General features: G+C 46.0%; 1 protein-coding gene across 1 annotated transcript in view; it reads right to left on the bottom strand.

Annotated features, from left to right (window-relative positions):
* Positions 1-1,380: 1,380 nt before the first annotated feature.
* Positions 1,381-12,337, bottom strand: part of GARS (glycyl-tRNA synthetase) — a 32,255-nt gene continuing 21,298 nt past the window's right edge. Inside the window, exons 11-17 of the mRNA XM_014945141.1 lie at positions 10,222-10,329; positions 9,541-9,686; positions 8,296-8,381; positions 6,153-6,262; positions 4,644-4,737; positions 3,131-3,321; positions 1,381-1,736 (exon numbers count right to left, since the gene is read on the bottom strand). Coding sequence (XP_014800627.1) covers positions 1,611-1,736; positions 3,131-3,321; positions 4,644-4,737; positions 6,153-6,262; positions 8,296-8,381; positions 9,541-9,686; positions 10,222-10,329 — 861 coding nt within the window. The 3' untranslated portion in view covers positions 1,381-1,610. The remainder of the gene's footprint in view (positions 1,737-3,130; positions 3,322-4,643; positions 4,738-6,152; positions 6,263-8,295; positions 8,382-9,540; positions 9,687-10,221; positions 10,330-12,337) is intronic.

Below are 12,337 nucleotides of genomic sequence, written 5' to 3' on the forward strand. Positions count from 1 at the left end.
GCTGGGTGATCAGGTCAAACTCACAGCACCTGGTACCCACCAGCTGGAGGGAGCAGCTCCCAGCACCAGGAATCAGGAAATCCTGGCAAAATCGCTGCTGTCCTGATGAGGACTGCCCCAAAACTTTGAATTATGTCCTCAGACATGTTCCAGCCTTTTTATTTGTTTGCTCGAAACACAGGTGAGCAAGCACCTTTTTTGCAAACCGTGTGCATGTTAGTAGTTAAAAAGCTTGTTAATTAAAATCCAAATAAGCCCTGGAACCAGCTGCACTGGGTAAACTCCATTCAAGGGGTGACCTGAGTGACTCAAGACACGAGTGAGGAGCTCCTGCCATTGAGGACAGGGGAGGAGGCTGATTTTGGAGGTGGTGGAATCTGGAGCCCGGGCGGGTGGATGCTGATGGTGGCTGCCCCAGCATCCATGGGCAGCTGAGCTGTTCATCCTCTTTTTTTGTTCACAGCCTTGTCTTTAAATGAGAGTTTTAAACCCAAGCAAAAGGTCGGAGGAGGATGCTTTCATACCTCAGAAGTTTCTAGCTCAGGGACAGAAATCCCTGTGATGGCCCTACCAGAGCCCTCTCCAAGGGCTGCAGAACATCTGAGGAGGCTGAGAAGAACTGACATGGAAGGAGACAAGACCTTGCCTCTCTGCTTCTCAGTGGGACAAGAGCCTGAAACACAAGTAGGCCTGAGGACTCTCCAAACTGGTCTGGGAGAGGTGGGGTTTGGTGCTCCCCCAACACCAAGGGGCCATTCTCACCTCCAGCTGCAGCCAGGTGCCCTGACAGCACAGGGGTTTGAATTTCTCCAGGACCCATGGAAGTCAAGAAGTCAAGGGGCACCTGGCTCTTTTCCCACCTCCTTCAGGCAGTCTCCAGTTTCAGCCCCTGCTGCCAGATGTTTAATGGAAGAGAGACCCTGCCTGAACTCCCACTCTCCGTGCTTCTACCTGCTCGTTCCCTCCAGCCAAGCAAACCAGCCCTGCCCAGCAAGAACTGCAACAGGATTTTCCACCCCTGCACCTGTTCTCCTCCCAATTTCTGCAGAAACAGGTATTAAACACCTGCAGCCAAAAGCAAGCACTAAACCATCTCTTAAAGTAGCTGCTTGAAGCACTACGTGATGGTGGGTGAAAGGAGGACCAACACCTTGATCACCGCTTCATAAACACAAGGCCAAGCAACTAGTAAAGTCTTTCATGAGAGTCCAAGGTGATCTGAATCCAGATGAGATCTGGCTTCTGGAAGGGCTGGAATAAACCTGTAATATGCAGAGATGTAAGCAGGAGAGGAAAAAAAAAAAGAATAATAAAAAAGTGACAGACAAAAAAAATACAGGTATTTCTGAAGAAAGTACAAGGCTGCATGAACACAGAGAAGCAGGCATATATAATGGCGTTTTTATTCATAACACCTTTAATTTGGACTGCAATTATTTCAGTTTTTAAAGTTAAATTCGGGCAGCAATTGAGGAGAAAAAAAAAAACAACAAATAGTCCCTGTGTGCACAAACAATGCAGCTTTGAATAATACATGATAAGTTTATTCCATATTAACATGAACAGTAAAAAGTGGACATTTGACGGGATGTTACTTCAGGTCCTTTTCTTTATTCCTCTATTGTGTCCTTTTTGCCAGTCTCTTGTCCCTCAAATTGTGGATACTTTGCCTCAACGTCAGCCCAAGTTAGATAACCGTTGGCCAGGTCGCGAATGACGGCAGGGAGTTCAGAGATCTGCAGGCAAAGTCACAAAGACATATGAAAGATGAAGCCACCAGAATCGAGATGTTCTGCTGGATACTCAGGGAACACAGGTCATTTTTACATCAGTAATGGAACAGGGGGCAAGGTGTCTTACTGCGAGATCATTTTGGGGAAGAAAGAAAACAAACCACTAACTAACTAGGAGGACATCTCAAATCAGAGTCTGTCTCATCTCAGCAAAGACTGCTCAGCTATTCAGGGTGACCCATGAGGGAAATGCAACTGTCACTGTAGTGGACCACAGCAAGGTTCATCCCTGGAAGGGAACAACTGTAGCTTACGTTAAAAGAAAACCCAATACACACATCCAAAAGATGCTGTAAGCCAGGATTCAGCCAGGCCCTACTTACTTTAAGACCAGCATCAAAGAAGCTGCTGGTTGCCTTTTCTTTGTTCCTTGTAGCACACTGTCATGGTGCAAAGGATTAGTAGAAAAACTAGAAAATTTGCACAACCTGAAGGATAATAAAGTTTCGTCCATGCTGCTCGGCAGTGAGAGGTCAGGGAGGTGACGGAGGGACAGATGGGTGCCCTGAGGAGCTGGCACTGCCTGTTACACCCAACCAAACCCACAGGCAGCTCAGCAGCTCCAGGAAATGCAGGTGCTTTCGTACAGAGCGGAGCTCCAACACCTCAGCCTCCCAGATCTGCCTTAATACCTCCTCCTACAGTAGCCAAATTATGTTCCTGGCAGGGGACAGGGAGAGAAGGGCAGGACAGAGGTGCCGAGTCTGCCTGACAGAGCTCTGGGCAGGTTCTGTGGCAGGGAGATGGCCACAGGCATGTTTGCTGGTCCAGTCTCACAGTCAGCTTGTCCACCAGGACTCCCAGGTCTCTTTCTGGAGAGAGAAGCTCTCACCAGTTTCTTTGGTGCTGCACAGGCAACACTGCTGAGAAGCAAGCTTTGAGGAGTTACAGCTGTGCTGTGCCCTGAAAGCCAGCCTGCAGCAGACAAAGATCTCCTGCCTTTTGGTGCCTGTGGATTCAGAGGAGCACTGGCTTTGAAAGCCAGACACCACCCAGCAAATGCATTTATTCAGCAGCCTTCACTTGGAAAAAGGCAATCTGAAGAGCAGTGCAATCAGCACAAGTCACAGTGTTCACATAAAATCAACACCTCTGCATCTCAGAAAAACAAAAAGCTTCTCCTCACTTTAGCAGCAGGGATGGCATCTTCTGTTTGACCAGTATCTCTCCCCTGGGCAGTTCTCAGAATAGCTAAATTGCCTACGAGAGCTGGAAGCAGCTCCTGCATAGACCAGAGCCCGTTGCTGGATCAGAAACAGCAGCTAATGCTCTCCCCCAGCCCACGAGGAGCAGACGTGGCTCTGCCAGCAGCCAAACCCATCAGCCTGCCCCCTTACCTCCGCTCGGATCTGGCGCATGGAGTCGCGGTCCCTCAGCGTGGCCGTGTGAGGCGTCCGGTTGACGGTGTCGAAGTCGATGGTGATCCCGAAGGCCACACCAATCTCGTCAGTCCGGGCATAGCGCCGCCCGATGGACCCCGAGGAATCATCCACCTTGTGAGAGATGCCGTTCCTGGTGAGCGCTTCAGCTGCGAGAAGCAGAGAAGAGGGGGATCACCAGGACTCGTTACATCCTCAGGAGGCAACACGGTGGCCTCTCACATCTTCCACCACACATCCCAGTTTCAAGCAGCATCATAGACCCTCATTTTTATTTTGACAGAAAACCAAAGGTTCCAGTCCCTGCCAAGACCACAAGCTCAAACCCACCCCACAGGTACACCGCTACACCCCCAGCTCCCCACATGGCATCGCTCCACTCCCACCCAAAAAGCCAAGTCACCAACTTCTTCAACCTGTCATTACGGTCTCAGAACTCTGCTTTAACTCCAAAACATGCCAGCTTTACATGTGTGCAGGGGCATAGAATCATAGAATCATAGAATCATTGAGGTTGGAAGAGACCCTTGGGATCATCGAGTCCAACCATCTCCCCTACTCTACAAAGTCCTCCCCTACACCATGTCCCTCAGCACTGCATCTAAACGGCCCTTAAACACATCCAGGGACGGTGACTCAACCACCTCCCTGGGCAGCCTGTTCCAGTGTCTGACCACTCTTTCAGTGAAAAATTCTTTCCTAATGTTCAATCTAAACCTCCCCTGTTGGAGCTTGAAGCCGTTCCCTCTCGTTCTATTGTTAATTACCTGTGAGAAGAGACCAGCACCAACCTCTCTACAGTGTCCTTTCAAGTAGTTGTAGAGAGTGATGAGGTCTCCCCTCAGCCTCCCTTTCCTCATACTAAACAGCCCCAGCTCCTTCAGCCGCTCTTCATATGATTTGTCTTCTAGGCCCTTCACTAGTTTCGTTGCCTGGCATGTCCACCACAGGGAGGTGAGGTCCCAAACAGAACTGCTGCCAACAGCAGAAGACACCATCTGACGTGTAGTTTATGTTCCTACCCTTATAGTACTCGCTTTTAGATGGTACCAGTTGCCATTTTGACAGAACACTGGGAGGCTCAGCAGCTCTGGGACTGATTCAATAAATTAGATGGCCAACAAGAGCCAAGAAAAGAGTTTAATTCAAAAAAATAGTAAATGAAACACTGCTTCTGACAGCTTCTCCCAGCAGTGAGAGACGTCTTTTTGACACAAGAAAAAAAAAAAAAAGAAACATCTTTTACACTGCAAACCAACACAGGCAAGGGCAGGGAGCTGAGTTTTTTGAGGCTAGACTGAAGGGTTTGATAGATACCCAAAGGTGACTGATACCACCTCAGCTGTTTTAGTTTGATGGCTCTCCCTGTGCACGTGTGAGAGCCACATGATCCCAATGCTGTTTTCTGGGAAGAGAAACCTCTCTTCCCAGAGCACATCCCCATCCGACCCACAGTGCTTAATACACTTACACAATTCCTTGACAAAAGGCATGAATTCCTGATTCTGGCTTAGAGGAAGAACGGAGCACTTGAACGGTGCTACAACAGCTGGGAAGCTGAAGAACTAAGGAAAAGAAAAAAAAAAAAGAAAGAGTACAAATAAATACAAGTTTAATGGTTAAGCCAGATTCTTCAGAGGTGAGAATAAGCTCTGACTGAGGTTGGAAGTAGGGTGACCATTCCAAGGGAGTACCTGGCCTTCTGTAAGACATCAGCATTCAGGGCTCCAGCCATAACCTCACACTGATGAAGCAAGATTGATTTTTGCCAGCTGTCCTGCAGTCCCCCTTCCCTCCTGACAGCTAAAATGTTACCTCCCACCAAAAAAGGTCTACCAGAGCCTTCCCTGAATAAAGTGAGCCTTATTTGAATTACAGAAAAACAAAGGGTAGAGGGGTCTAACACAGCCTAATGGGAAGGGTTCTCAGTCATCTCACTCACTGGTTGATTTCCACAGGGACTATACACACACACAGAACATATGCAGCTTAAAGGTTTCCAGGACCCTCCACAGGTACCTTCAGAAAACAAAAATATGCAAAAATGGGGGGTGGGTTGGGGGTGTGGTAAGTGGAAAATATCTTTCCTGGCAATGAGCAAGGCCTGTAAGAGTGCAGAAGTAATGCAATTGAGATGTATCACAATACGGAGCAGCCCAGGCTACACAGAAAGTAAATTGGGTCCTAGAAGGAAGCAAGTCCAATATTTTAGACATCACAAGCAGTTTGTGATTGTGTCAACTGTGTCCTAACTCTGGGCTCCTGAATCCTGTTCTCCTCACTCATAACTGTATCACATCCTGTGGCGACCAGGGTCACTAAGGAGTGCTGTTATTTTTCTTTTCTATCAACACAATCTAGCAGCCAGAAACAACGAATGGGAACCAGCATCAAGTTTACAACCAGCTTCCCGTGGGCCACCAGCAACGGTGCAGAAGATCACAGTTTGGGCACTGGGTGGAACAAGCTGGTGGTCCATATTTAACACACACTTCCCTCTGGCCCCTGCTACAACAAAGTTTCAGGCCAAGATTTCAGGGATGCCCAGAATCGGAGAAGGTTGAATTTCATGGCGGGGGGGACTGAGGAAACAGTCAGTCTATTGTCCATTTTGCTGCACAGAACTATGATTCCAGGAAAAGCAGGAAAAAGAGAGAAAGGCAGGAAAGGCAACTCTGAAGAGATGCCTTTCTCTCAGCAACGGGACATTGCCAAGTGTGAGTCCAGAAGGAGGAATTTCTCACCCCCTTGCCAGTAACACAGCGAGAGCCTCACGCACACACAGCCCCAGCAGGCTGTCAGCACACGTGTCTAAATGACACGTACGCTGGCAAAAACAGCAATTCAACAGCCCACCTGGGGTTTCCCCATCTCCGCTGTGTATCGTGCAGTCTTATTTTAGTCCTTTCCCCTGGATGTCAGGGAAAGGCAAATGCTGGCAGCTGGTTTCAAGCTGAGGCCCAGCCCCAGGAAAGCTCACCGTTCTCTGCTCGTCTCCTTCCCGGATGCGGAATGTGTGTTCAAACACTGTGTACATGATCCTCCCAATACCAAATGAGGGTTCGATTACATTTGGGATGATTTCTTCCACTGGAATACAAAAGAACCCACGTCATCATCAAAGAAGAATTTATAGACAAAAAAAAAAAAAAAAAAAATGTTCACTGAAGCTGCTTTTCTGCTCAGAAGTTCTCATTACATAGAGCTGAGCACATGGAAATAAAAGGTTAAACATTTCCACTCCAAATACCAACACCTGAAGCACAGATTTGGACTCAGTCCACACAGAGAATGTATTTAGGCTGTAAATAACAAGTCAGGGCCCCTTCTCTGGCCCTGAGAGAAAATGATAGAATCATAGACTGGTTTGGGTTGAAAAAGACCTTAAAGATCATCTAGTTCCAAGCCCCCTGCCATGGGCAGGGACACTTCCCACCAGAACAGGTTGCCCAAGCCCCATCCAGCCTGGCCTTGAACACCTCCAGGGATGGGACATCCACAACTTCTCTGGGCAACTTGCGCCAGTGTCTCACCATCCCCACAGTAAAGAATTTCTTCCTAATATCTACTCTAAATCTCCACTCTCTCAGATTAAAACCACTCCCCCTCGTCCTATCGCTACATTCCCTGATAAAGAGTTCCTCCCCATCTTTCCTGTAGCCCCCTTTAGGTACTGGAAGGGACTCTAAGGTCTCCCTGGAGACTTCTCCAGGCTGGACAACCCCAACTCTCTCAGCCTGACTTCCTAGGAGAGGTGCTCCAGCTCCCTGATCATCTTTGTGGCCCCATAGCTCAGCAAAACTTGCACCCATGCACATAAACCGTCTCCTACTTCACAACAGCCAAGCCTCATCCAAACTGTTCACTGGGAAGAGTCCCTGCTCCACACCAATCCCCAAACTATGTCCAGGCATTGTCTGGGGAGAGTGCTACTTGGCACAGACCAAAACCGTGCCAGGGAATATGCCAGCAATTAAACAGCGTGGTTGATGGGATGGTAATGCTCAACCCCTGGCCTCAGCATCCACCAGTCTAAGCAGAGAGCCTGGATGGAGCTTCAGATCAACCTCCAATTCCAGCAAAGACTCCTTCCATATTCTTGAGTTGTTCCACTGCCTGTTTCAACGCTGCTACCCCTCCCTATTCTCCATCTCTTCCATGATGAGAGTGGGAAAGAAAGAGTATCAACCAGTCAGTTTTTGCAAACATCCTCAGAAGATGTGATGTGCTATGTTACTATATACCTGTCATTCCCTCCAAGCCTTGCTACACATTTGTCAAAGAGGCTTTTTCCTCCTCCCTTCCATGTATGGAAGGAGCTCCATGGAGAGCTGCCCCGCTCAGACACTGCAGCTTCTTAGAAAGGGCCCAGAGAGCAACTCGAGAAGAAACAACAATTACAGGCATCAGCTACTTTTGAGAATCAAAAGTAGAATCCAGCTCTGCATCCAGATTTGCCTCCCATTCTACATGCCTAGATGATATGCCTCAATTAAGCACCTAACCCGGCACGGGACTTCACCTTGCAAAAGGATGGTCTTGTTTTATTTGTGCATTGACTGACCAGTTTTCAAGACAAGAGAAAGGGAAACCATAAGCTCTTCCTCCTGCTTGCAGCCAGCAGCCAAACTGCCAAATGTCCAAATTTGAAGGAAAACCACCAACTGGGGTTCTATTTGCTGGCCCCCAGCAATACTACAATCACTAACAGTTATAACTCTGATTCCTTCTTTGAAATTGTGACAAAGCAAGTCCTGGCACAGCAGCAGCATGTACTGAGTGGAAGACACCTGGACATCTCAAAGGCTCAGTAGCTGCAAGAACAAATATATTCTGCACACACTACTTGCTCTACTCCTTCCTAGGAGTATTTATCATGTTCCCAACCTAAGGCAGGATGATCCACTAGTTACAGCATGAACTGGGGAAAAATCTACCTCAGTCTCCAGCTCTGTCAAAGACTTCCCAAATGATCTTAGGTGAGACACTTAAGAGCTGGCTGTGTTTTTCCTGTGCCACAGTACAATGCTAACAGGACAATGCAACTAATAAAATTCACATTCAAAGCGTATCCTGATCCGCCTCTTACTTTTGATGATCAAACAACAAAGTTACAAATTTACCGTGTAATGTTTTCTGAAATCTCTTCACAGTAACCATGTCATTTGTTAATTTAAAAGTTTTCCCTTCAGTTTCAACAGTGAATTCCCTGCAAAGGAAAAAAGAAGTCACTTAAAAGCTACATCAACAAATAAACAAGTAATATTTCCTTAATTGTTTCAGGTGGTTGACTTTAAGAGTGAGATGATAGAAGACAGGGCAAATCCCAGAGATCAAACAACTCATTAAAAGAAATTTATGTTAATAATAAAATTACTAGGTCTACATTAAAAGCAACCATCTTCATAATCACAGTGAACTTAGTTGTGGTTAATGGCCTGAAGCAAACTCAATTAGGAAATGGAAGAATCTCCGGATGAAGCATATACACCAACAGAAAAAAAGGGGATCCCACAAACCAGGCACTTGCTGGAGACTGTACATCTTGTCGAGTGCATGGGCTTCTCATGAAAACATGAGTTGTGTCAGAAGGTACCGTACATTTCCACAGGTACCAGACCAAGGGGACACAGTTATTTTACTGCTTATTTCTAAAGCTTTTGATTTTCTAACTACTTTCTCTTGTTCCTTACTGACTTGCAATTAGAACACTCTACTTGCCAAGGAGAATTTTGTCTGTATTGACCTCTCCCATTTCCAGGGAGCAAATGTCTTTATTATTATGTGTCCTAACAGAAAACTGCTGCTGTAAATCTGAGGGCTTCCCATCATGGATTTATACAAACATGGCCATATAAAAGGCAGGTCTAACATAGTGACACTGTCAGCACAGACTCAGCATCAGTAGCCTCCCTGCTGAAGCATTCAGATCAGGTAATGCAAAACACAATGTGTTCAAGAAAAGTGTGTGCTAATCACCTGCATTTGGACCTGATACCAAATGGTCTGAAGTTTATAAAGGCTTTGCACTGAGTGCAGCTACACCTGGATGCCAGGTTTAAACAGAGTCATGATTTGCAGTCCACTATCAATTCAAACCCAAGGCACTGCTTATAACTCATATATTCAATAAATGTGGGATTCTGGATGAACTAAGTTCACTTTCCTCTAGTTTTGATGTGTCTACACATCACGTTATTCTGTAATAGTTTCTCTCCCCGTTTCGAGCGCTGAACATCTCAGATGATGCACCCAACCCTCTCTCAGCAGGAAGCTGGTTTCAGGTGGCTCAAATGAACCCAGCAGCACTTTGGGAACCCTCCCCAGAGGTGTCAGGGAAGGGTACCACACACACACAGCCAGCTCACCCTTTCTCGTTGAGCAGCTGCTCCATCTCAGTGATGTAACACTCATCACACATGGAAAGGTATTCCATCACCACCTTGGCGTCCTTCTTATAAGCTTTGCCAATGGCTCCCTTATTTGCCTCAAACTGAACAATGTTGACTGTTCTGTACGAGGCAGTTAAGGAGTCTGAGGTGACAGAAAGCAGGGCCTCGTTCTTTTGCTATGTCAAAGCCAACTGCTATAAGAACACACAGAAATCTCCCCTTCTACTGGATTAAGGAACTTCCCTCCAAGAGAGAAAAGGAACAATAAAAAATACTGGAGGACAGAAAGTCACAAACTTTGAAAGAATACAATTTTAACAAGTACAGCTGGCAGCAGAACTGTGGAATGGCATGGAGTAACCTGGGACAGTAACTCCACATTCATGTTTAAACCATGCTTCACAGTCCAAACAAAGCCTAGCATTAACCTAGAAAAAAACAAGCACAGCAGTAAATCCCCTTTGACCACCTGAGTCAAGTCACCCACATGCTCAACTCTTTGCAGGTTACTTCCCACACATCTGCTGGTCTGTAACTCTATGTTTCCCTCTTAAATTTACAGATTTAACTTTAAATAGAGATGCACAGCTCTCCGAGACATCTCACTGTCAAATTACTTCTCACTTCAAGAGAATCTGGTTTATTCTGAAAGGATATAGGTTCTTTGAGAGGCTTCTCAGCTACAAGAGGAACTTTGGTGGCACGGGCATGGCAGGAGAGGTCGTAGCAAGAACGATCAGCACAGCCAACGATCTCAATCCAACCCTGAAAAAACAAAAGTGGAAGCTTTCACCAACTCGCTTTTTTTGTCCACTTAACCATCAAATATGTTTATTCGCCCTTAAACCCTCCCTTGCTCCCATGACTGTTTTTTCTACGTAATTAGCTCTGTTACAATAAGCAGCACTCGCTCACTAGTTGCTCCTTCATTTGAATGATTCCATTTGTTTCCAGAGGAAATGATCAGTTATCTACCCAGTGCCTGTGCTCAGGGCCAGTTTTCTACATGGCTTGGCAGAGCACAGCACTGTGCCAACAGCTCGGGGCTGGGACCAGAGCACACAGTTCTATCACTCACATGCTACAGGCACAAGAAGACATCATCCCTTCAAGGCTTCACTGCTCTGCAAGCTCGGATTAGACAGCAGGCAACCAGTCACATCAGAACAGCCAAAAGCCTGGCTCACCAGCTTGTAAAACACAGCACTTTTTTTCAACATTTCAGCAAGTATGTCAAGGAGGTATCTCAAAACACCATTCACACACACAGAACTGATGAAGCCTTCCAACACTCGCAGCAAATACAACCACCATCTGGACCTTCTAAAAGGCAATCCCAGGTAAGAAAAGGCCCATCAGCTGCTTTCCATGCACTCTGTCATATCAGCATGGACATACAGGCTGAAAGTAATGAAATATCACTAGTGATAAGCCTCTTTATTGCCTTAAAAGAAAAGAGAGAGAGAAAACAAACAAACAAACCAAACCCAAACCAAAATAAACAAACAGAAGAAATCAAACAAAAAACCTCACATGGATAAAACCCATTCTCTTTATCTCCTTAAAAGAAAAGAGAGAAAAAAACCAAAACAACAAACCTAAACCAAACCAAACAGAAGAAATGAAACAAAAAACCTCACATGGATAAAACCCATCAACCACGCACAACCTCCTCAGCCCTAGGGTTGTAGGAAGTTCTTCCTGCCCATAACTAAGGCTGGCTGAACAATCTGAAGTCGTGACCCTGTTCCCTGTGTGGACACCTTTGGGCTGAGCCTGCTACCAGTTTGGCTATCAAACTGGGCAGGACCTTGGATGGGGTTTACTCATATAAGGGTCACTGCAGTGTCACAGGCTAACCCCACAGACCTCAGCAAAATCCCTTCAATCTTTCAATCCTTTGTTGGAACTAGACCCCACAGAGTTCTTCAGATATTTCCAGGAGTCTGCACCTAACCTAGACTCCTTGTAAAGGCTAAGCAGGCTTCACTACACGAGGGAAAAATAATGAAATAACTTTTCCTTTTTTAACTCAGATTCAACCTAAAAAGTAGGTTCCATACCCTAAAAGAGGGGAATGACTTCATAATCAATAGAGCTTTTTAACTCAGATTCGACCTAAAAAGTAGATTCCGTACCCTTAAAGAGGGGAATGACTTCATAATCAATAGAGTTGAGTTACCATGCCTTCTAATACACTTCTCTTGAAACTACCATTCCAACTGATATACTTGGCTGAGACTTACTGAAGAGGCTGAAAGCTCTTCAAGAGAATCTAAAAATGAGTTTAAGAGCCCTGTCGCTAACTACCTACTGCTGCTCTACCTGAAAGAAAAATGACATATTTTTCAAAATCCTGCCAACAATATTAGAGAAAAACAAAGCACCCTACAAGGCCTGAACTGAAAAGCTCTTACTGACTCTGCAGGAAGATAAAAAATCCTTGGGAAATTTTGCTCCCAGCACCAGCTGTCTGAACTGGCAGGAGTGAACTCTCATTTCTCACAGCTTGGAAGTGGAAAAGGAAGAGCAAGCATTCTAGGAGAAAGGAATCTGCTCAGGAATAACACCTCCAGCAAAACAAATCCCTACCCACTGCTATTACAGAGGTTAGAGTCTTTGGAAAGCACCAGGACCTTTTTTTTTTTTTTTTAATTCTAGATGAAATTTGACCAGCACAATGTCCACAGGCAACTTCAGGCTCCACCACAGGGGTCTGAAGCACAGACTTACAAACAAGCACCAACAGTTCATAAACTCTGTTCAAGCCCAC

Source organism: Calidris pugnax, unplaced genomic scaffold (genome assembly GCF_001431845.1).
Source record: "Calidris pugnax isolate Ruff unplaced genomic scaffold, ASM143184v1 scaffold54, whole genome shotgun sequence".
NCBI lineage: Eukaryota > Metazoa > Chordata > Aves > Charadriiformes > Scolopacidae > Calidris > Calidris pugnax.